The 23,677-nt window shown below is 34.2% G+C and overlaps 1 protein-coding gene across 2 annotated transcripts in view; it reads right to left on the bottom strand.

Annotated features, from left to right (window-relative positions):
* Positions 1 to 23,677, bottom strand: part of LOC105807606 (solute carrier organic anion transporter family member 1B3-like) — a 99,063-nt gene that overhangs the window by 45,219 nt on the left and 30,167 nt on the right. Inside the window, exons 3-8 of one of the 2 annotated variants that reach the window (XM_012641037.1) lie at positions 21,474 to 21,615; positions 18,159 to 18,291; positions 15,767 to 15,888; positions 14,258 to 14,404; positions 13,959 to 14,057; positions 2,409 to 2,651 (exon numbers count right to left, since the gene is read on the bottom strand). In XM_012641037.1, the coding sequence (XP_012496491.1) occupies positions 2,409 to 2,651; positions 13,959 to 14,057; positions 14,258 to 14,404; positions 15,767 to 15,888; positions 18,159 to 18,291; positions 21,474 to 21,615 (886 nt within the window). The remainder of the gene's footprint in view (positions 1 to 2,408; positions 2,652 to 13,958; positions 14,058 to 14,257; positions 14,405 to 15,766; positions 15,889 to 18,158; positions 18,292 to 21,473; positions 21,616 to 23,677) is intronic. The other variant, XM_012641039.1, reaches the window with a different exon arrangement.

Raw genomic sequence — 23,677 nt, forward strand, 5'->3', positions numbered from 1 at the left:
GTGGCATCAGCCTAGCTCACAGCAACCTCAAACTCCTGGGCTCAAGTGATCCTTCTGCCTCAGCCTCCTGAGTAGCTGGAACTACAGGTATGCACCACCATGCCCGGCTAATTTTTTCTATATATTTTTAATTGTCCAACTAATTTCTTTCTATTCTTAGTAGAGACAAGGTCTCGCTCTTGCTCAGGCTGGTCTCGAATTCCTGAGCTCAAATGATCCACCCGTCTCAGCCTCCCAGAGTGCTAGGATTACAGGTGTGAGCCACTGTGCCCGGCCAGGGCACACTTTTCAATAAATGATGCTAGGAAAATTGGATTGCCCATTTTCCTCTATGCAGGAGAACAAAACTGGACCGCTATCTCTCACCATATACAAAAATCAACTCAATATGGATTAAAGACTTGTATGTAAGATGTAAACTATAAAAATACTAGAGGAAAACTCTTTTGGACATTGGACTAGGCAAATATTTCTTGACTAAGATAAAAAATCACATGCAACGGAAACAAAAATAAACACATGGGACTTTATTAAACTACACAGCTTCTGCACAGCTAAAGAAATAACAAAGTAAACAGACAACATGAAGAAGGGGAACAAATACTTGCAAACTGTATATCTGACAGGACACTAATATCCTGAATTTATGAGGAACTCAAACAACACAACAACAACAAAACCCACAATTAGTCCCATTAAAAAGTGGGCTAAGGACATGAGTAGACATTTTTCAAAAGAAGACTTCTTAGTGGCCAAGAAGTAAATGAAAAAATGTTCAGCATTACTAATAATCAGAGAAATGCAAATTAAAACCAAAATGTGATATCACCTTACACCAATCAAAATGGTTATTATTAAAAAAAAACTGAAAATAACATATGCTGGTGAGGATGTGGAAAATAGGGAACTCATACACTGTTGGTGGGATTGTAAATTAGTGGGAGATTTCTCAAAGAACTTAAAATAGAACTACCACATAATGCGGCAATGCCAGTGCTGGGTATGTACTCAAAGGAAAAGAAATCAATGTATAAAAAAGATAGCTGTACTCAAATGTTTATTGCAGCACTATGACAATAGCGAAAATATGGAGTCAACGTAAGTGTCCATCAGCAGATGATCGGATAAAGAAAATGTGGTAATATGCACAATGGAATAGTATTCAGCTATAAAAAATGCAATCATATTTTTTGTACCAACACGAATGGAACTAGAAGCCATTATCTTAAGTGAAACAACTCAGACACAGAAAGACAAACACTGCAAGTTCTCACATATAAGTGGAAGTTAATAGTGTGTACACCTGGAGGCAGAGTATGGAATGATGGACAATGGATATTCAAGGGATCGGTGTAGGAGAGGTCTGGATAATGGATGGTTGTTTGGTGGGTTCAATGTGTGTTGTTTCAGTGTATGCACTGAAGGCCCTGACTTCACCATAATGCAATATAACAATGCAGCAAAATTGCACTTATATTCCATGAATATATACAAATAAAAATTAAATGGGAGGGACACCCCACTGTTTCAATTGTCTTGCTCTATTTGCTACTAGATCATTCTCCTGGTTATTGCTTCTCAATGGTTCTTCATTAGCCCCTAGGGCTTATATTAGAAAAAGAAGGCACTATCAAATAAATGGCGAAGGATCCTAATTCACATTACTGCCTCCAATTATCTTAATTACTACTGTTCCATTTCATTATTGAATATTTAGGTAAGACATATTACATATGTATATGTGTATATATATAAGTATAGATATATATTTTTAAATTACCAAGAAAAATAATCTTAATTTATTATTTATTAGGTAAACTTTAATTAAAGTAAGCTATAATTAAAGTTTACCTAGAGAGAAACCTCTCCTGACATCCTACTTCTTATTCTCTCTCCACCTGAAAATTGTTAAGTTTAATCTTACCATAGTACTTAAGACACTTTACTGCCATTGTCTATATACTTCTCAGTACCACCTGCTAGGTTGTAAATTCTCGAAAAACAGAGGCCATGTCCTATCACCAGGACAAAGTATGGTGGCTAGTGTCATTTGTTGAATAAAGGAATGAATGAAATATTACAATATTTTTAACTCACATAGTTTACACTATATAATATTGAAGTGAATATAAATTCTTTGGCTTATAAAGAATAGATGTTTTTAGCCTTTAGTTGGTTTCTCCCTGCTAAAGAGCACAAACCTTATCCTCTTCAGTTTGTTATGTTCTCAGGAAATATTTACTAATTTTAGCAGGAGTTTTAGAGAAATAATTCAGCTAAATTTACTGCAAAAGAAAGCTAACTCCAGACAGTTTGGGTAATATTTATTATTAATATTTTAGAGTACCCATTCTTTCTTTTCATTAAAATTAAGAATTTAAAGTTGACTATCAATGTGAAATACTTACCAGTCACATTATCAGCAATATTGCTTTTATGGTTGAGCAAACTAGCAGTTTTATTCCTTTCTTCATTTGTTTTGAGCACATGTGAAGATGTTAAAATTCTCCTTTCTTTCTGTTGTGCATAAGGATTTTTGGGCAAGAAAAAGAATGGTATGGAAGCAATAACGGAAAATAGTCCAGACACAAGGAAACTAAGCCACCAAGCACCAACCCAACGAGAGTCCTTAGGAGTTATTCTGATAGTGCCTAGAATAAATAATTAGAAGAAGCCAATCAACAATCATTTTGAAAACAGTAATTTTGAGGAAATAATGATAATGATTGCTGTCCTCCATAGCTGAAGAAAGTAAACTATATTTCATCAATTCTAGTACATTATTTTTTCTTTTCATATTTTTTCATCTCTGAATCCAGGATAAGTCTAACATTTAATGACATCTTGCAATTGCTATTGTCTAGGAATCCATCACGGCATTTTTGTCATGTGCCTGAGCTTGTGTGAACTTGGTGGCTTTTCTGATTACATGATTGGACAACTGCCATCATTGGACATTTAAGCCTGCAGACCATTTAAGAACTATCTATGAAAGGAATACAAATCTTCATTGTTGTCTGAAAATGTCTATGGTACCATCCGATGAAGTCAAGAAAACACCATTTGTTGAATAAATTAATGAATAAAATATTACAATCCTTTTAACCCTCATAGTTTACATAATATTGAAAAGAATATACATTCTTTGGCTCATAAAGAACAGGTGTTTTTAGCCTTTGGTTTAAACTAAAGTAGTTTTCAAGAAATCCTCAGAGTCAATAAAGGGACTCCATTTCACAACTAGAAACCTGTATCTCCAGCTCTCTATACAGCATGAAAAAAAATACACACAATGAAAATTTGAGTTTAAAAGTAACCCAGAAGAGATGAACTCTTAATGTCAGGGATAATTTAACCATTTTATTTTGAATACATTTTCTTTTAAAGGATGCATAAGATAATACGTAAATGCTTTATCTCAAGTATAAATGAGCTATTTTAGTAGATATAAAATAAACAATCATAATAAGAAAGCATACATGAGATATTAGCAAGATTGCAGAATGGGAAGCACTGGACTATTTCCACCCCCACAAACACACTGATGAAATAGCAATACACAGATTTATTCCACTTGTGAGTAATCCAGAAACTAGTTGAGAGGCTCCTGTACTTCAGGCAAGTGAAAAACCAGACACATTGAAACCAGTAAGAAAATTGGAGACACCCTCTTGCCATAATCCCCTACTCAGTAGAGTGTCATACAATTGGGAAGAACTAGCAGTTTGGACTAGTGTGTGGATACTTGCCACAGCTCTTCTACCTAGCTCAACACAGAGTGAGTGGATGAAAGGAAAAAAAAAAAAAAAAACAATTCTCAGCTTATCCCAGCTTATCCCTGGGAAGGGAAGGAGTTGGACTGCACATCCAAAATTGCAACTTTTACAGGTGCTACCCAAGGGACATGCTTCTATCTCACCTATCTTAAAGTGCTGACAGGACCCAGAATGTGCTAGAGCTCTGGAGGCTACAGAGAACAACTGTGGCAATTTGAACTTGTATGTGGTCATTCAACACAGCTCCTGCTCCCCCTCCAACTTAGTGCAGAGTTGGCAGGCAACAAAACAAAACAAAAAACCTGAGCTCTCAGCTTCTGTATGGGTAGGGAAAGATTTTATATTTTCTGAGTTTTACTCAAGGAACTGGTTTTTATCTTGCCTGTTTGGGGCCAGGTATATGCCAGACCCTGGGGGCTGCACTATAGAAGTTAAAAAAGGAAAAAAGAGTCAAAGAATCTCAATATAAAAAATCAACAAATCACAAAGGAAGACAGCAAGAGAGGAAAAGAGGGATGAAGGTACTGTAGGATAAAAAGAAAACAGACAATTAACAAAATGGCAACAGTTAATCCTTCCCTATCAATAATTACTCTAAATGTAAATGTATTAAACTGTCTAACCAAAATACATACAGTAGCTGAATGGATAAAACAGAATACAGTTACGTGCTGTCTATAAGACTCATTTTAGATCTAAGGACACACATAGGCTGAAAATGAAGGGTTGGATAAAAGATATTCAACGTAAATGATAACCAAAAGAAAACAGGGGTGAGTATAAATATATTAGACAAAATAAACTTTAAGTAAAAAACTGTCTCAAGAAGCAAAAAAGGACATATAAAATGATAAAAATGTTAATTCAGCAGGAAGACACAACAATTATAAACATATATGTGCCCAACATTGAAGCACGAAAATATTATATATATGCAAATATTGACAAAATTGAAGGGAGAAATAGAGGGGAATACAATACAGTCATCACTTGGTATTTCGGGGTGTTGGTTTCAGGAACCCCCCCCCCCAGGGATCCCAAAATCCATGAATGCTCAAGTCCCTTATATAAAATGGTATACTACAGTCAGCCCTCCATAATAGGCTAAATATACTAGTAGGAGACCTTAATACACAACTTTGAGTTATAAATAGAACAACCAAAGAGACTATCAATGAGGAAACAGAAGACATGAACAACACTATAGACCAAATGGACCTAACATGTAGAAAGCCCTTTATTCAACAACAGCAGGATATAAAATCTTCTCAAGCAGATATGGAACATTTTCTAAGATAGACCACATGTTAGGCCACAAAACAAGTCCTTTCAAATTTAATATTAAAATCATACCAATTATCTTTTCCAACCACAATGGAATGAAACTAGAAATCAATAGCAGAAGAAAAACTGGAAAATTTACAAATATGTGAATATTAACACGCTTTTAAACAACTGACTAGTCAAAGAAATTGAAAGGAAAATTAGAAAATATTTTGAGACAAGCAAGATTGAAACTACAACATAACAAAGCATGGGATGCAGCAAGAGCAGTATTAAAAGGGAAGTTTATAGTGACAAATGCCTACATTGGTAGGGTAAATTTTATTCCTGTAGCCTACAAGTAGAGATTATTTTCTCCAATTGATGGTCACTAACAGCATCTGGCATATAGTTTATTCTCAATAAACACTAACAAAATTTATATAATTATAACAATAAAAAAAGAATAATGTCAAATAAACAACCAAACTTTATACCTCAACAAACTATAAAAAGAGAAATAAACTAAACCTAAAGTTAGCAAAGGAAAAGAAATATTAATAATAAAGATTAGAGTAGAAATAAATGAAATAGAGAATAGAAAAGCAATAGAAAAAATTAACACAACTAAGAATTGGGTTTTTTGGAAAAGATAAAAAAGTTGACAAACCTTACCAGGGGTGAGGAACCCAGGGCCTTAAGTCCACATGTGGCCTGCTAGATCCTTAAGTGCAGTCTTTGGATTCAGTCAAAAAGTCAAAGGCTACATTTAAGAATCTAGAAGGCCACATTGTGGCCTTAATACCACAGGTCCTGCACCCTGAAAGAAAAAAGAGAGAAAACTCAAAAAAATAAAATAAGAAATGAATGATAAAACAGTACAACTGATTCCACAGAGATAAAAAGAATTGTAAGATACTATTATGAGCAATTATACATCAAAAGATTGGATAACTGAGAAGGAATGAATAAATTTCCAGAGAAATAAAACCTACTATGAATAAATCATAAAGAAATAGAAAGTCTAAACAGGCCTACAAATAGGTCAATGTAAAATCAAAAACCTCCCAGCAATAAAAAGCCCAGGACCAGATGGCTTTACTGGTGAGTGTTGATAAACGTTTAAAGAAAAAACTAATATCAACCTTTCTCAAACTTTTTCCAAGAATTGAAGATGAAGGAACAACTTCAGACTTATTTTATGAGGCCAGCATTACCCTGATGCCAAAGCCAGACAAGGATACCAAGAGAAAAGAAAGCTACAAGCCAATATTCATGATAAATATAGATGCAAGAGTCCTCAGCAAAATACTAGCAAACCAAATTTATCAGCATATTAAAAGAATATTACATTACACCATAACCAAGTGGGATTTATACCTGAAACGTAAGAGTCAACATTTGAAAATCAGTGTAAAACACCACATTAACAAAATAAAGGACAAAAACCACATTATCATATCAGTAGATGTATAAAAAGGATTGATAAATTTTAACAGTCTTTCATGATAAAAACTCTTAATGAGCTAGGGAAATTGCCTCAATATAATGAAGGCCATATGTGAAAAGCTCACAGCTAACATTAAATTCAAGGGTGAAAAACTGAAAGCTTTCAGGAACCAAGCAAGGATGCTTATTCTCACCACTTCTATTCAACACAGTCCTGCAAGTCTATGTCACAGAAATTAAGCAAGAATAAAGAAATAAAGGCATCCAAACTGGAAAGGAAGTAAAATTGTCTCTATGTGCAGATAACATGACTTTATAGAAAACCTTAAAGACTTCAAAGACACAAAAAAACCTGTTAGAACTGAATTAAAAAATTCAGTAAACCACATGTACTTACCATCAAATTGGTATTAACTAATCAACACATAATTGCACATATAAGAATAACATTTATTGGATGTCAGGCAGCGGGGAGCGGGGAGGAGGGGATGGGTATATGCATACACAAAGAGTGCGATGCGCATCATCCGGGGGATGGACACACTTGAAGCTCGGACTTGGGGGGTGGGGGGCAAAGGCAACATACGTAACCTAAACATCTGTACCCCCATAATATGCTGAAATAAAAAAAAATTCAGTAAAGTTGCAGGACACAAAATCATCATAAGAAACCAGTTGAATTTTTATATACTAACCAAGAACTATCTGAAAAGAAATTAGGAAAACAAGTCCATTTAAAATAAAATCAAAAGAATAAAATACTTCAGAATAAATTTAACTAAGGAGGTGAAAGACTTATACACTGAAAACTTCAAAACAATGATGAAAGAAATTAAAGAAGCCACAATCGATTGGAAACCCATTCCACATTTATGGATTGAAAAACTTAACAATGGAAAATTTCCATACTACCCATACTATTGGGCCATACTACAGTTCACCTTTGAACAATGTGGGTTTTTTGGTGCCATATGTACAATCTCTTTCATAACTTCCTGGATTGTCTCTATTGTGAATTCTGTGAAATCATGCACAACTTCTGGACACAGTATTCTCCAGCAGAATTTATTGGTTTTGGCTTAATGGCTTTCATGGCTTTTTAAATAACAATGGTGACATCTTCAAAGGTGTAATCCTTCTAGACTTTTATGATATTCTTGCTATCGGTGTTCTCTTCCATAGCATTGACAATCCTTTCAGTAGTATCATGTGTGATCAGTACTAAAGGTCCTTAGGATCCCCTGATGTAGAGGCTGCATTAGAGATGTTGTGTTTGGGGGCAAGTAGAACACTTCAGTGCCCTTGATGTTGAACTCATGGCATTCTGGGTGGCCAGCGGCATTTTCCAATATAAAAAGAACTTTAAAAGACAGTCCCATACAGTAAGGATACTTCCTGGCCTCAGGAACAAGATATCTATGGAACTAATGCAGAAAAAGGTTTCTCATTGTTCAGGCCTTCTGGTACAATCAAAAGACTAGCATCTGGTGTTTATCTTTTTCCTTCAAGGCTCAGGGATTAGCACCTTTATAGGTAAGAACAGTCCTGATCATAAACCCAATGGTATGTGTACAGAACAATAGAGCTAGCCTATCCTTTCCCATCTTGAATCTTGGTGCTCACTTCTCTTCCATATTTATAAATGTCCTTTGCAGCATTTTTCCAGAATAGGGCACTTGTCCACATTAAAAACTTTCTCAGGCAGATGTCCTTTCTACTCAATGATTTTCTTATGGCATCTGGGAACTTGTCTGCTGCCTCTTGGTTAGCAGAAGCTGCTTCTGTTATCTTGACATTTTTTAAAGCCATACCTCTTTCTAAGCTTATCAAACCATCCTTTGCTGGCATTAAATTCTCCAGCTTTAGATCCTTCACCTTCCTTTTGTTTTAGGTTGTCATATAAGAACTTCACTTTTTCTCAGATCATATTAGAGTCTATAGATACATCTTTCTCGTAGCAATCCTAGACAAACATACTCACATAAAAGCTGCATTTTCAATATGAGATAAAAAGGTATTTTACTAAAAGTGCAAGACTTTTGTAGCACTTGCATAGCTGCAGTGATAATTTCACAAATTTCCTTCTTTATTTTTATTTTTTTTACAATGATCTTAAGGCTGGATTCATTTATATTGAAATAGTGGGCAGCTGCAGACCTCAATCTACAGTACATTTCAAGAAATACTTTTCTTATGAAAATCATGACTTTTTTATCCTTCTTAGGATCATTTCCAGCATCTCTAGTGGTAGTTCATATGACTCCCATGTTGTTATTTAAGGTTTACAGTACTTCACTAAAAAGGACGAAAAGTATGGGGGAACCACGAGAGGTCACTTTTTTGCTATTCATAATTTACTAGAGAAATAAACTGCTCATATGAAGATGATTAGTGTCATATGGTATTTTAAGAAGATACACTAAACACTTGAGTTCCCCACAATAGCAATAGGAGGTGGCTACAAAATTATCATAGCAGTATAGTATGTACAATAGTTAAGTTTATGCAGTTATTATTTAATAATACATCTTTTAAAATTTTTTATGTCAAACTATTAAGGGGTACAAACGTTTTTGTTACATGGATAGCTTTTATAATGCTTGAGTCAGGGCTATTAGTGTGCCCATAACCCAAATAGTGTTTATTGTACCAGTTAGGTAGGTTTTTGCCCCTTTCCCCCTCCCTTTTCTTGATTTCCAGTGACTTTACTTCCTTCTGTGTCATTGTGTGCCCACTGGTTAGTTCCAACTTATTAGAGAGTACATGTGGTATTTTTTTTTTTTTCCATTCTTGTGATACTTAACTTAGGATAATGGTCTCCAGTTCCATCCAAATTGCTGCAAAAGACATTAATTCATTTCTTTTTATGGCTGACTAATACTCTATGGTATACATAAATCACATTTTGTAAATCCACTCATGAGTTGATGGGCACTTAGATCAATCCCATATCTTTGCAATTGTGAATTGTGCTGTAATAAACATATGAGTGCAGGTGTCTTTTTGATAAAATGAATTCTTTTCCTTTGGGCGGATACCCAGTAGTGGGATTGCTGGATCAAGTGGTAGGTCTACTTTTAGTTTTTTTTGAGGAATCTCCATACTGTTTTCCATAGAGGTTGTACTAGTTTTCAGTCTCACAAACAGTATGTAAGTGTTCCTTTCCCTCTGCGTCCATGCCAGCATCTGTTGTTTTTTGACTTTTTAATAAAAGCCATTCTGACAGGGATAAGATGATATCTTATTATGGTTTTAATTTGCATTTCCCTGATGATTAGTGATGTTGAGCATTTTTCGTATATATATATTTTTTTGGCCATTTGTCTATCTTCTTTTGAAAAACTTCTGTTCGAGTCTTTTGCCCACTTTTTAATAGGGTTAATTTTTATTTCTTGCTGACGTGTTTGAGTTCTTTGTAGATTCTGGATATTAGCCCTTTATCAGATGTATACTTTGCAAATATCTTATCCCATTGTGTAGGTTATCTATTTACTGTTGATTATTTCCTTAGCTGCGTAGAAGCCTTTTAATTTAATCAAGTCCTATTTATTTATTTCTCTTGCTGCTGTAATTGCTTTTGGGGTCTTACTCATAAATTCTTTGCCTAGGCCAATCTCTAGAAGAATTTTTCCTGCATTTTCATCTAGAATTTTTATAGTTTCCTGCCTTACGTTTAAGTCTTTTATCCATCTCGAATTAATTTTTGTGAGTGGTGAGAGATAGGGGTCCTGTGTAATTCTTCTGTATGTAGCTATCCAATTTTCCCAGTACTATTTATTGAATAGGGCTTCTTTTCCCCAGTGTATATTTTTGTCTGCTTTGTTGAAGATCAATTGGTTGTAGGTAGATGGTTTAATATCTTGGCTTTCTGGTCTGTTCCATTGGTCTATGTCTCTTTTTTTGTGCCAATACCGTGTTGTTTTGTTTACTATAGCCTTGTAGTATACCTTGAAGTCTAGTAATGTGATACATCGAGATTTGTGCTTTTTGCTTAAGATTGTTTTGGCGATTTGGCATGGTTTTGGGCTCCAAAAGAAGTCTAGAATTATTTTGTCTATAATAGTGCATCTTTATGTTAGTTTGCATTTCTCTCGATTGCCAATGGCGTCATGTAGATCTGTAAGTATTGTTGTACATAAATTTTGATAAATTTTAACTTTTTATAATAGATTTGCATATATTTTAGGGTAGTAAATGATAAAGTAGACTAGTATCTACATATTTAATATATTTTATGCATTCATGGAATACCTAGCTTTTTCTTATTTTTTTCTATATTTCAATATGTCGTTTGCAAGTTGTTTCAAATTGTCACAAATCTCCCCAAATTTTTCTAATATATTCATTTAAAAAAATCTGTGTATAAGTAGCCATGCATAGTTCAAACCTGTGCTGTTCCAAGGTAAATTGTACTTTTAAAAACTGTCAAGAGGTTAGATCTCATGTTAATTGTTCTTACCACAATAAAATAAAAATGATAAGAAATAAAAAAGTATATGCACACAGAAACATACATACACATACACATACCATGAAAGTTTGAAGTATGATTTAACAGTGCCATTACTCTTTCACCTATGAGAAAACTCATTAACATGAGAAAACATTGACTTGATTTAAAATGATATAGAAATAAATTATTTTTAACTATGCACAGATCTGGGTTTAAAATTGATTTACATAATCATACTGTTTTATAGTCAACAACACAAGACAGACTTCAGGAAATGAGTGGTTAAATTAGTGACTCTGTCTACATGCTGAATATTCATTTATCACCTGTCAGAAATGTAATTTCGATGACATTTTTTTCTGTTCTTTCACTGGTCTACATATAGGAACTAAAGGTCATAACCTAGCCAGATATGGTCTGGCAAAGTGTTTTCCTTGGCTCACACACATCGTAAAAATTGGAAAATTCTACATAAAAATATTGGTTTCTGGATTTTCTTGAAAACCAGTCAGAAGGGCTTGCCAATGCTTGGCCCAAATTTCTGCATGAAAAGAATAGGCCAGTTCTAAGGAGCACATGTGCTTTAGGGTACATGGAGAGAGCAGTTCGCCATCACCAATTCTTCCCAGTCTAACTATCACATCCTAGTTTCCTGTACCTGACATTCTTTACTCATTTATGTTATCTTTTTGGCTCCTCTAGGAAATGGAGTATAACTTATTATACTTTATAATAAGTTCACTTCATACTCATCACTGAATTAGAGAAGATGTAATAAAGTCTGAACATTCAGTGGTAGAAACTGAATCATGAATTATACGATACTGTGAACAATTATTTCTGAATAGAGTAGAGAAGTTACAAAACTATTACCCTAAAGATATTTACCACTTATTTTTGCACTCTTAGTGATAAAACAGTGATGAAATTGGAGATGAACGAGTAGAAATAATGTACATAATGTGTACCTACTCTAAGTCACATGTCTAAAATAAAAGATACAAAACATTTCATCAGGTACTTGCTTTAATTTTATGTTAGCAAAAAATTTAAAATTCATGGCTACTGTTGGCTTACTATAATGTCTACTTCATTATGGAAATGAATCCTTTGATCTCTTTGGAGTGATCTATTGATGTCCTGGTGAGATAAAAAGTCATATTTGAATATTCACAAACACTAATTACTTATTATATGTTAAGATAGATACCATTCTGTGATATTCTAGAAGAGAAGGCAGGTTAAGTACTCTAATATTTATGGCTCATGATAAAGTCTACTACAAAGGCATGCTCTTGGTGATTAATAGGAAAAAATTTGGTGGAAAACACCAGTGGGAAATGGTGCGATAAGGCTTCTCTGAACAGGAACCACATTTTGGAATAAACTTTAGGAACAATGCAAATGAAAAAGGGAGAAAAATATTTCCAAGTGTAAGAAAATGTACAGAAGTGTGAGATTACAGGGCATATTGAGAGACCTGCAATTAGTGTGGTGTGGCTAGTACATAAGGTATATATTAGAGAAGAGAAGGAAAGAAGTAGAGAGGTCAATAGTAAAAAATGTGAAAAAGATTGTAGATTCATGCACGCCATTCTAAGGAGTTTGGCTCTCATCCACAAGTGCAATGTGAAGCCATCGAAACATCCACAAACAAGGGATAACATGAATCAGATTTACTTAGACAGATTATTCTGGAAGCAATATGAGTAAGAATGGATAAGACTGGAGGCAGAGAGTTCAGGTGAAAGGTTATACGATAATTTAGTCAATAATTGAATTAAGGTAAAGATATTCATCAAGAAAGGGAATATAGGGAATAAAGTGTGGGTAAGATGATGAGCCCAGATTTTGACACATTGTCCTTTAAGTGCTTATAAGACATGTAAGAAGGAAAAATACAAATAGGTACTAGAAATACTAATTAAAACAAATTAGAGAAAAGTATTCATTAGGATTAGTAAATTTAGACAGAAATTGATTGTGTTTCATCAGTGGTAGAAGCCAGATTATAGTGGATTGAGAAATGGATGGGATGTGAGAAGGTGAGACATCTAATTTAGTTGATTTTCTTCTAGGTGCTTGGCTCTTAAGAGAAATAGAAAAAACAGAAAGCCAGCCAGAAATTTGTCTGGGGATATAAAAAATTATACATATGTAAAAAGATAAGAGAAACTTCAGTGTGTTTGCTTATGAGAAAGAGAAGGGTGGATATACAGAGGTTGAAGATGCAGGATGGATCAAACAAGGATTGATGGTACTAGATCTTGGAAGAGGCAGGAAAAGGGAGTCCAAACCCCAGGTGTATCTATTAACATTGACTGAAGATGAATACCTTTTCCACTGAGCTGGGAAAAAGAAAGATGGATATGGTACAGGAATATTTGTAGGAAGGAAAGCCTGAAGTTGAGACAGTTTTAATAATTTCTTCTATGAATTAAGAAAGAAAGCATGCTCTGAGATGAGGAGGAAGGTCATGATGTCATTTATGTGTCCTCTCTTTTATTCATTTGTGCAACAAGAACTTACTGAATGTCACCATATGCCAAGCCCTCTACAAGGACCAGGAAAAATGACCATAACCACTTGGAGTCCCAGCACAGTGGAGTCTCTCAAACCACTGTAGCCATAAGTCAGTGCAGCAGCCACAAGGAGGCATTAGTAAAGTATAAGTTCTGCACTTCCACATTCAAACCACATCAACTGAAAAATGAAATTTACCTGACTGAGAAGTCAGTTACGGGAGACGGGCATTTTAAGTTTGATTACTTTGGATTAAGTAATCTAAATTAAGTTTGTTAAAAATTCTCTCATTTGCTACTTAGTTGTAAAAACATGATATAAATAGGAGCTGAATTTTATTGTTTATCCTTATTACTAATTCATTTATTTCCTACTTGTAACATTTGAAAAATAGTAAGCAAAAGACTATTGAAAGAGTTACTTCAGTTATTTGGAAGAATGGTGCCCTCTACTTGAAAGACGCTACCATGGTAACTTGTTCTGATTGTACTTACTCAAATCTACGTATCCAATGTCCACGTAGAGTTTAGCAAACAGAGATCCCATTATAAAGCCAAGGATTGGACCAATCATTCCTATTCCACCCAAAAAACCTGAAAATATTACAGGACAATTTTTATCAGATGCCAAGAATACATGAGTCTTATTCAACATTTTTTTTATAGTAATATTACACAATACACTTCTCCAAATAATTTTTCCGTTAAGTAAAAGAATGAGTTTAGTAACACTATTATTTCAAGAGTAGACCCAGGGAAAGTAATGATACAATGCAATATTTTCTGTATATTACCTATATAGACAGAAGAACGTCCTTCCTTGGCAAAATCATCAATGTAAGACATCCCCAATGGTCCTATGGGAGTTTCCCCTATTCCACGAAGCATATTACCCAATAAGACATATACCCACATGTATGACCCAGTTTCCTTTCCACAACCTGTACAGACAAGAGAGTGTTTTATTTTAAACATTAATTTTAGTTCTTATTAGAAATTCAACTACTTTAAACCCTTAATTGTTCCATTTAATTTTTTTGTTTTTTTTAATTACAATTGATTCATATTCATTTGGCAAAGTTTGAAAATACAGAGAAGCACACATCAAAACCAAACAAGTAAAAATTATCTGTAATCACACTACACGGATCACTTCAAGTGTTGTTAAATGCCTTCCACATTTTTAGTGCACAAAAATATGTATAATCTTTATTATGTATATTATATACTTATTAATAAATATCCAGTTCATATTATAACCTGCTTATACAGTTAACACTATATTATGAAAATTTCCCCATGTTAAGATTTCATTTATATCAAAATTTTAATGACTCTATAGTAGTATGTTGAATAGCAGCTTCATAATTCATTTAATCAATCTCTTAATTTTAAATTGCAAAATATTTCTAATTTTTTATTTTGTTAAACAGGAACGTCATGGTTATACTTGTAAATAAGTCTTTGTGCATATTCCTGATTGTTTCCTTAAAATAATCAATAAAAGTAGAATTATTGAGTTAAGTAGATATGTTTTTGTTCTTTAATATATATTGAAAATTAGTCTCCAGAAAGAGTTGAAAATTTACGCACTCCCTGAAATATATAAAATGTAATATCTTTTTTCCTCCACCTAATTTTTTATTTTAATCTTTTTTAATTTAATAGATAGAAAATTTTTATTGTTATAATTTGTAATTAGAATTTATGATTTGTGTTATAATAGGTAAAAAAATTTTCAGTTGGTATAATAATTCACATTTTTCACAAAGAGCAAATTTTACATTATTTGCGTATTTATGTCACATTCTGCTTTTCTATTTTAAATGCGTATGCTATTTGACAATTTTCGATTGAAATCACTCTCTTTTCTTATCTACTCCTAAAAGCTCTTTATATAAAACACAGTTATTCCTAAGTATACACTGGGAATTTTTTCCAGAACCACCTGTGTATACCCAAATTCAAACAAACTCAAGTTCTGAAGCTGGCTATGTGGAACTCGTGTATAGGAAAAGTAGATCCTCAGCATACACAGGTTTTGTATACTGTGAATACTGTATTTTTTAATTCGTGTTTAGTTGAAAAAAATCTACATGTAAGTGGACTTGTGCAGTTCAAACTTGTGTTGTTTAAGGGTCCACTGTATATATTAAAACTATGATTTTGTCTGTATGTAAGGATCAAATATTTATTCTATTAGCTTTTAAATCCATTTTGCTAATGAATATCACAATAATTTTTATAGATGCAATTAAATTTATAAATTTTAGAATACTTTTATTGTCTCTATTAATTCTTACCTTTTCCCACTATCTCAGGCGAGGTTCTATTGAATGATAAAGTTTGATTACTTAAACAAGTTGCTAAGCTTGATGTTGAATTTTCTGATGGATCAGTGTAAGTTTCTCTAGAATACCTGTAACTATAAGAACATCACTGGATTTAACATTTTGCTTAGCTACTGAATATTTTCACTTTTCCCGGAAATACAGAGAGGTTTTCCCTTTTATCTGCACCACTCTCTTCTCCAAATCCAGAATCCTCTTCGTTAATTTCCCAGCCTGTATTTTAGATGTGATGGGAAAAAGTGAAATGGGAATGTCTACTAAGAAAGATCATTCAATACTCTCCTGGCAAGGTGCATCATCACCTTGCTGTAATCCTGGGAGATGGAGCTAGAATAGGGACAAATACTGATATCCAAAAATACTGAGATACCCTGTGAGCTTCAAAGGCAGCCTACTATATGCCAGGCATTATGCTCAGTTTCAAAAAGCTAGAAATAAAACACTGTTGTTGTACCTAGGGAATTTCACACTCCCTAAGATAAACATATATGATAAAAGATATAATAAGTTTAACATATAGGGTACTGAGTTGTCACAAAGGAAAAAGAGATGATTAGCTTTGCTTGGAGGTGAGGGGGCTAGATCAGAGAAGACTTCACAATGAGAGTAATATGTAAAATGAATCTTGAAGATGGATAGGAGTTTAATAAGTAGACGAAGGAAGAAAAGTATTCAAGGCTGTAGAAACAGCAGGTACAAAGGTATGACATATTATGGCACGATTAGAGCAATGGTCTCCAAACTTTTTGGCACCAGGGACCAGTTTCATGGAAGACAGTTTTTCCACAGACTGGGGAGGGGGAATGGTTTTGCAGCCACTCCCCAATGCTAGCTAGCATCAATGCCTCAGCTCCACCTCAAATCATCAGGCATTAGATTCTCGTAAGGACTGTGCAACCTAGATCCTTTGCATGTGCAGTTTACAGTAGGGTTCACAGTCCTATGAGAATCTAATGCTGCCACTGATCTGAAGGGAGGCAGAGCTCAGACGGTGATGCAAGCGATGAGGAGCAGCTGTAAATACAGATGAAGCTTAGCTCACTCACCCGCCACTCACCTCCTGCCATGTGGTCTGGTTCCTAATGGGCCATGGACCAGTATCAGGGTTTGGGGACCACAGATTTAGAGAACTGCAGGCCTAGACTGTGGCCCTCAAATGAGTGAAGCAATGAAAGATGAAGTTGTGATAGTTGCATTTATGGCATATTCTCCATATAAATCATGAAGATAAGAAATTAATAAGATTAAAGAGGGAACTTAGGGACACACACATTATAGTATCAGAAGCAAAAGCAAAATATGGACATGAAGAAGAGGACACAAAGATAGGAAATGAATCCAGAGAGTGTAATATGATGAAAATAAGAAGGAGCAGTACCACAAATAAGAAAAGTTCTTATAAGGGTCAAATGTAAGGGAAAAAAATAGAATTAATATTGCAACCAAAAGGCATGATTGCCGGATTTGGCAATAAGTAAGTAACTGGTGTCTCTGGCAGGAAATGCTCATTGTCCTTCAATATCCCTTATTCTCTCCTTCCATAGTAATTGAAGTTGAGATTTTTATCTGGGAACATGGAACCTGGAATAAAGTCTATTTTTTAAATATCTTTTTGTTTATGTGCAAAATGTAACTAACTTCTGGTCAATGTGAAGTCAGTAGTAGTATTATGCTTCTGAAAATGTTTTTTTAAGCCTCAGTCTGTGTGCACTCTTTGTTTCTTCTTGTTCTTCTTCTCTTCTTCTCTCCTTCCCTCCTGTTACCTGGAAATACATTGCCATAATTTGGACCATGATGTCAAGGCCATGCAAGGCAGAGCAATACGATGACAAAAAGCAGTATCGTATAATCCTTGGGCTGGCTACATTAACTTTTATGTGAAAAATAAGCTTCTGTCTTACATAAGTGACGGCTATTTTAAGTTTTCTCTCATTATCATCTGACTCTAATCATAAATACACTGTGACATTAGGAAGAACATCCTCAGCGAAATGGTGGTGGGAAAACCTATGCCAACGCGTTAAGTGGTGAAATCTTATTGAGTATAATCAAAATCTTATAGGCAAAGACATGAAGTATATTATGTTATACTAAAAAGTCATAAAGAGAATATTTATTCCATATGAAACTGTACACCTTTTCTAGTGTTATTCTTATTTCAAAGTCTGTGAAAACCATGATGAATAAAGCAATAAATTATTATGTAGAAAATATACTCCATTTCTACACATAGTGGGTTTTCTTCTCAAAAAGTAACTGCCTATTTAAAAGAAAAAAAAATGAAATTCCACTACTAATTTACAAGCTAATGATAATTAATGACACAGAGCTATTTAATACTTACCGTCCCATGAAGAAATGTGGTAGAGCAATCAAAATACCTCCAATTCCCATAGTTAAACAACCAATTCCAATCATCTTTGGTCTGTGTAGTTTGGATCCAAAGTAACTTACAAATACAATGACCAACAAATTTCCTAAAAGGAAGGAGTATAAAATTATGTTGATATGACTTAGTCCAATTTTGTGTCTAGTAGATTCGACAGCCCCTCAGTGAATGTAAATAGAGCCTAAAACATAATACCTTCCCTCAAAGACCAATAATCCACCTGAGAATGAGAACTCACCTGCATTAAGCCACTCACTGAAAAGTTGTATAATAATAATAATAAATAGATTTCATATACAAAAGAAAGCACTTGAATTATTTGACAATGTTAGTGAAGCAAAAATTACTGAAAAATTTGGAGTTGCCTGGATTATATGGGAATGGAGAAAAATGGAGAAAGATCTTCCCGATCGGAGGGAAAGGTAGTCACTCATACATGCATTTATTAATTTATTCCTACCATTTTAAAAAATTTCTATTATGTACCTAACATGAATATCATGGCTTAGTCCAATTTTGTGTCTAGTAGATTCGAAAGCTCCACAATGAATGTAAGTAGAGCCTAAGACATAGTACCTTCCCTCAAAGACCAATAATCTAATTGAGAAAGAGAACTCGCCTGCATTAAGCCACTCATGGAAAAGTCGAATATCATAGTAGGTACATAATGGAAATTAAAAAAAAAAAAACACGGTACCTGTCCTTAAGAAATTTACATACTAGTGACAGAAATCGATAGATAGAGGTGCTATTAGACCACAGAAAGGGGGAACTTAAATTCATTAGGGGCTTCAGGAAAGTTTCCTAGAGGAGAGGCCACTTGAGATTTAATGTTGAGCATACATTATTTAGATTAAAAAGAGAAAGAAGAGCATTCCAAGTGGAGGGAGTCACGACCAATTTCGATCCATCTAGAGCCTCATGTATAACAATGACAGACAGCAATGAGGAATTACTGAACAATGATGGAAAAAAATAGCATGAAAAGTACCAAATGAACCAGCAAATAAAGTAACACAAGAAACAAATAAGGATTAAACTAAAAGTAGTAGAAAATTTTTTAAAAATCCAGTTAGTATCTTTAGAGATACAATAGCATGATGCATCCATAAAACCCAAACTGGCAGACTAAAAATAATAAGAGAACAATAAAGCCTTGTTGTAAATTTAAAATATTATAGAAAAATGTACAAATTAGAACTTGATATGATAAGATGGAACATGGCATCTGAGAAGATTGATGAAACATAAAGGAAAAAGGTAGAAATTAAGAAGAAAAAAGTTTAAAGGGAAAAATACCCAGAAAATTTAATATTCATCTCATGTATGTTTCAGAAGGAAAAAATTAAAAATAGAGGAGGAAACAAATAAGAAACAGAAAATACATTCCCATGATAGTTGCTACATCTCTCCAGCAGAAGTAATGTAAAAAAAGACAGTTTTAGACATAAACTGGTAAATTTTCTGAGATTCAGAGATAAAGAGGAGATGTATATTACTGCATGAGAATCATACTTATAATAATTTCTTATACACAACATTGAATGTTATAAAACAGCAGATAAATGTTTTAATGTTCTGAAAAAAAAGATTTTCAATTTTGAATTCCATGCCCAAATTATCACTTGAATATTATAGTAAATTTTCCAACAAACAAGGGCTTAGGAAATATGCCATGTGTTCAATTCTTTCTTGAAAAAATAACTACAGCCATCCCTCAGTGTCCATGGGAGATTGGTTCCAGGCTGCCCAGCAGATACCAAGATCTGCAGATGCTCAAGCCCCTTATATATGATAAAATGGTGCAGTATTTGCATATAACCTACACACAGCCTCTTGTATATTTTAAATCATCTCTAGATTACATATAATACCTAATACAATGTAAATGCTATGTAAATTTCAGTTGTTATACTGTATCATTTTTATTTGTATTATTTTTATTGTTGTATTGCCATTTTTTATTTTTAGATTTTTTTTAATATTTTCCATCTGCGGTGGTTGAATTCACAAATATGGAACCCACGGATAGAGAGCTGACTATACTTGAAGATATACCACAGGAAAAATAAAGATGAGACTTGAAGTGACAGGATTCAAGAAACATAGGTAAGCAAAGAAATTAGTCAAATTTATAATGATGTTCAAATAATTGCTTTAAACAGTTGCAAAATTTCACAAAAATATTGAGACTCAATTTCTTAATAAAAAGAGAAATATAGTGAATTAAAATTTAAAACTAATAACATTCTAATTCTAAAATTCTAGATGTCTGAGAGGTGGTAGAGTGAAGGACATGTACAGTGTAATATGTTTTGAATCACAAAAATTGGGAATTCATAAGGAAAAGATAAAGAGGTCTTCCTTTAAAACAATTACTTTTTAAAATACTTATTAGTTGGGGGGGCAAGGGCAACATACGTAACCTAAACATCTGTACCCCCATAATATGCCGAAATTAAAAATAAATAAATAAATAAATAAAAGAAAATACTTATTAGTGAAGAATATTATAAATAAAATTAAAAGGTAAACAGCAAACTTATAGAAAAAATTTGCAATCTATACAATAGACATAATTTTGGGGTCCCTCAAATAATTAAAAAGTGGAAAGTAAAAGAAAAAATATGCAGAGGCAATGAGCTACCAATTCATAAAATAAGAAAAATAATTTTCAATAATTATATAAACCTCACTATTTTTGAGGAAACCCAAATTAAAATGGACACAACAAAACAATATCTTTAATGTTCTAAAAATGCAAAGAAGACTTTTATTCCCAAATCCTGTATCCAGTTAAAACAATAGAAATCTGATGTAGGTTGCTCCAAAGTGGTTCCTCCCTCCTCAAATCATAAGAATCGTAGTCCTCCCTTAACCTTTTCTTCACACTAGGGCATCTCCAGAGAGGGGAGGTAAAGCCTCACAAACTGTTAGTTTGCAAGCAATGATTTTATGTCAGTTCAGGGTTTTTCAATATCCTCACTATCAACATTTAGGGCTGGATAATTCTTTGCTGTTGGGTCAGTCCTGTGCATTGTAGAATGTTTAGTAGCATTCCTGGCTTCCAACTCTAGATACCTGTATCATCGCCTTCCATCCTCTGTCCAGTTATGATAAGCAAAAATGTCTTCAGATATTACCAAATTGCCCCCAAGAGACAAATTTACCCCAGTTGAGAACCAGTGGTGTAAAGTATGTATGAACAGTTTTGATTTTTTTTAACCTCTGCAAGTCTGGTTATTAAAATAGAAAAAGAAATTAAATTACCGATTTCAAAGCCTGCATCAATTAAACCAGCAAGAGAAGAGGATATGTCAAATCTCCTTTCTATCTGAGTGATGGAACTTTTCATAATGACTCCACCTTGTGCCTTGGCAATATAGCAGAGTGACAGGGCTGCCAAGAACATCTAAAAAAAAAAAAAAAGCAGAAGGAAAAGGGAAAAATGGTTAATCAAAGGACTAATTGTGTTTATAGGTATATGGAATTAAAACAACTTTTCTTCTTTACTTAAAGACATTATTTTTATCATAAAAAGCATATCCATTTTTCCCCTATACCAATGGGTACTTCTCAGCCCTTTTAAAATTATTAGCACTATATTAATAAAGCATCATTTTCTTTTTGTTATTTCAAAATTAATGTCATTAACTGATTTCTAGGAAGGTAGACACAGTTCTCAGGTGGCCATGATGGTGAGCTATTCTTTATTCTCAAGTGAATAGCATATGCTATGAGGGGAGTGGAAGTATATTCTCAAAGATAGCATTTCCAGGAAGCCAGCTGAAAAATAAACTTTGGGGAGGCAAAGGGAAATTCTATGATAAACAAAAATGACTGACATTTGGTCTGTGATGCAGTGGTTATAAATTTTCAATTTCATTTTAACAAAATGTATTGATTCATTCTTTCTCTTACAGCTGACCTTCACATCGATTAGCAAATTTCTTTTTGTTCTACTATTAAAATCTTACCCTATTATGGGCTGAATGTTTTGTCCCTCCTAGATTTATGTGTTGAAATCCTAATTTCCAATGTGATGGTATTTGTCCATGGGGCCTTTGGGAAGTAATTAGGTCATGAGGATAAAGCCCTCATGATAAGATTGGTGCCCTTGTATGAAGAGAAATGAGATCTCCCTCTCCCTCTCTCTCTCCATGTGAGGAACAGCAAGAAGATGGCTATCTGCAAACCAGAAGAGGGCCCTCACCTAACCCAACCATGCTGGCACCCTCATCTCAGACTCCCCAGCCTCTGGAAATGTGAGAAATAAATGTCTTTTGTTTAAGTCACCAAGTCTATGCTATTCTATCAGCCTGAATTGACTAAGACACCACTTCTCATTGCATTCTACACCCCCAGTGGTCTCCACCATCATATCTAGCCTTAGTCATTGCAAGAGCCTCCTGATAACATCTTTCTACTTCTACTCCAGTCTGCTTAAGAGCTTCTTCTCAACATAGTAACTAAAGAAATCCTTTCAAAATGAAAATTAGATCATGCTGCCACTCTGTGCCTTCCTATGTGCCTTATAGTAACATAGAATCTTTCCAATGACCTACGGGGCCCTAAATAATCTGTCCTATCCTCTAAAGCACTTTATCCACCAACATTTCTTTTTATCTTTCTAATCTCATCTCCTGTTACTGTTGCCCTATTCCTTACTCTTCAGCTACATTAGACCCTCTTGCTATACTTTGAACACTTCAAGTTTATTACAAGGCCTCAGGTTCTTTGTTCTTGCTCTTTTTTTTGATTTTTTTTGTCAATTTTATTTATTAGCAAGTGGGTAATCCTAACCACTGCTAAACATCAGTTATTCTTTTTTTTTTATTTCAGCATATTATGGGGGTACAGATGTTTAGGTTACGTACGTTGCCCTTGTCCCCTCTCCCCGCCAAGTCCGAGCTTCAAGCGTGTCCATCCCCCGGGAGGTGTGCATCGCACTCATTGTTTGTGCATATGCCCGTCCCCTCCTCCCCCTCCCCACTCCCCCTGCCCAACAACCAATAAACGTTATTCTTATATGTGCACTTAAGTGTTGATCAGTTAATATCAATTTGATCGTGAGTACATGTGGTACTTGTTTTTCCATTCTTGGGATACCTCACTTAGTAGAATGTGTTCCAGCGCTTTCCAGGGGAATACAAGAGGTGCTATATCACCATTGTTTCTTAAAGCTGAATAGTACTCCATGGTATACATATGCCACAGTTTATTAATCCACTCAGGTATTGATGGACATTTGTGTTGTTTTCACATCTTTGGAATTGTGAATTGTGCTGCTATGAACATTCGAGTGCAGGTGTTTTTTTCATAGAGCAACTTTTGTTCTTTTGGGTAGATGCCCAGTAATGGGATTGCTGGGTCAAATGGTAGTTCTACTTGTATCTCATTAAGGTATCTCCATATTGCTTTCCACAGAGGTTGCACTAGTTTGCAGTCCCACCAGCAGTGTATGAGTGTTCCTA

The sequence above is a fragment of the Propithecus coquereli genome, unplaced genomic scaffold (assembly GCF_000956105.1).
Source record: "Propithecus coquereli isolate 6110/MARCELLA unplaced genomic scaffold, Pcoq_1.0 Scaffold16, whole genome shotgun sequence".
Classification (NCBI taxonomy): domain Eukaryota; kingdom Metazoa; phylum Chordata; class Mammalia; order Primates; family Indriidae; genus Propithecus; species Propithecus coquereli.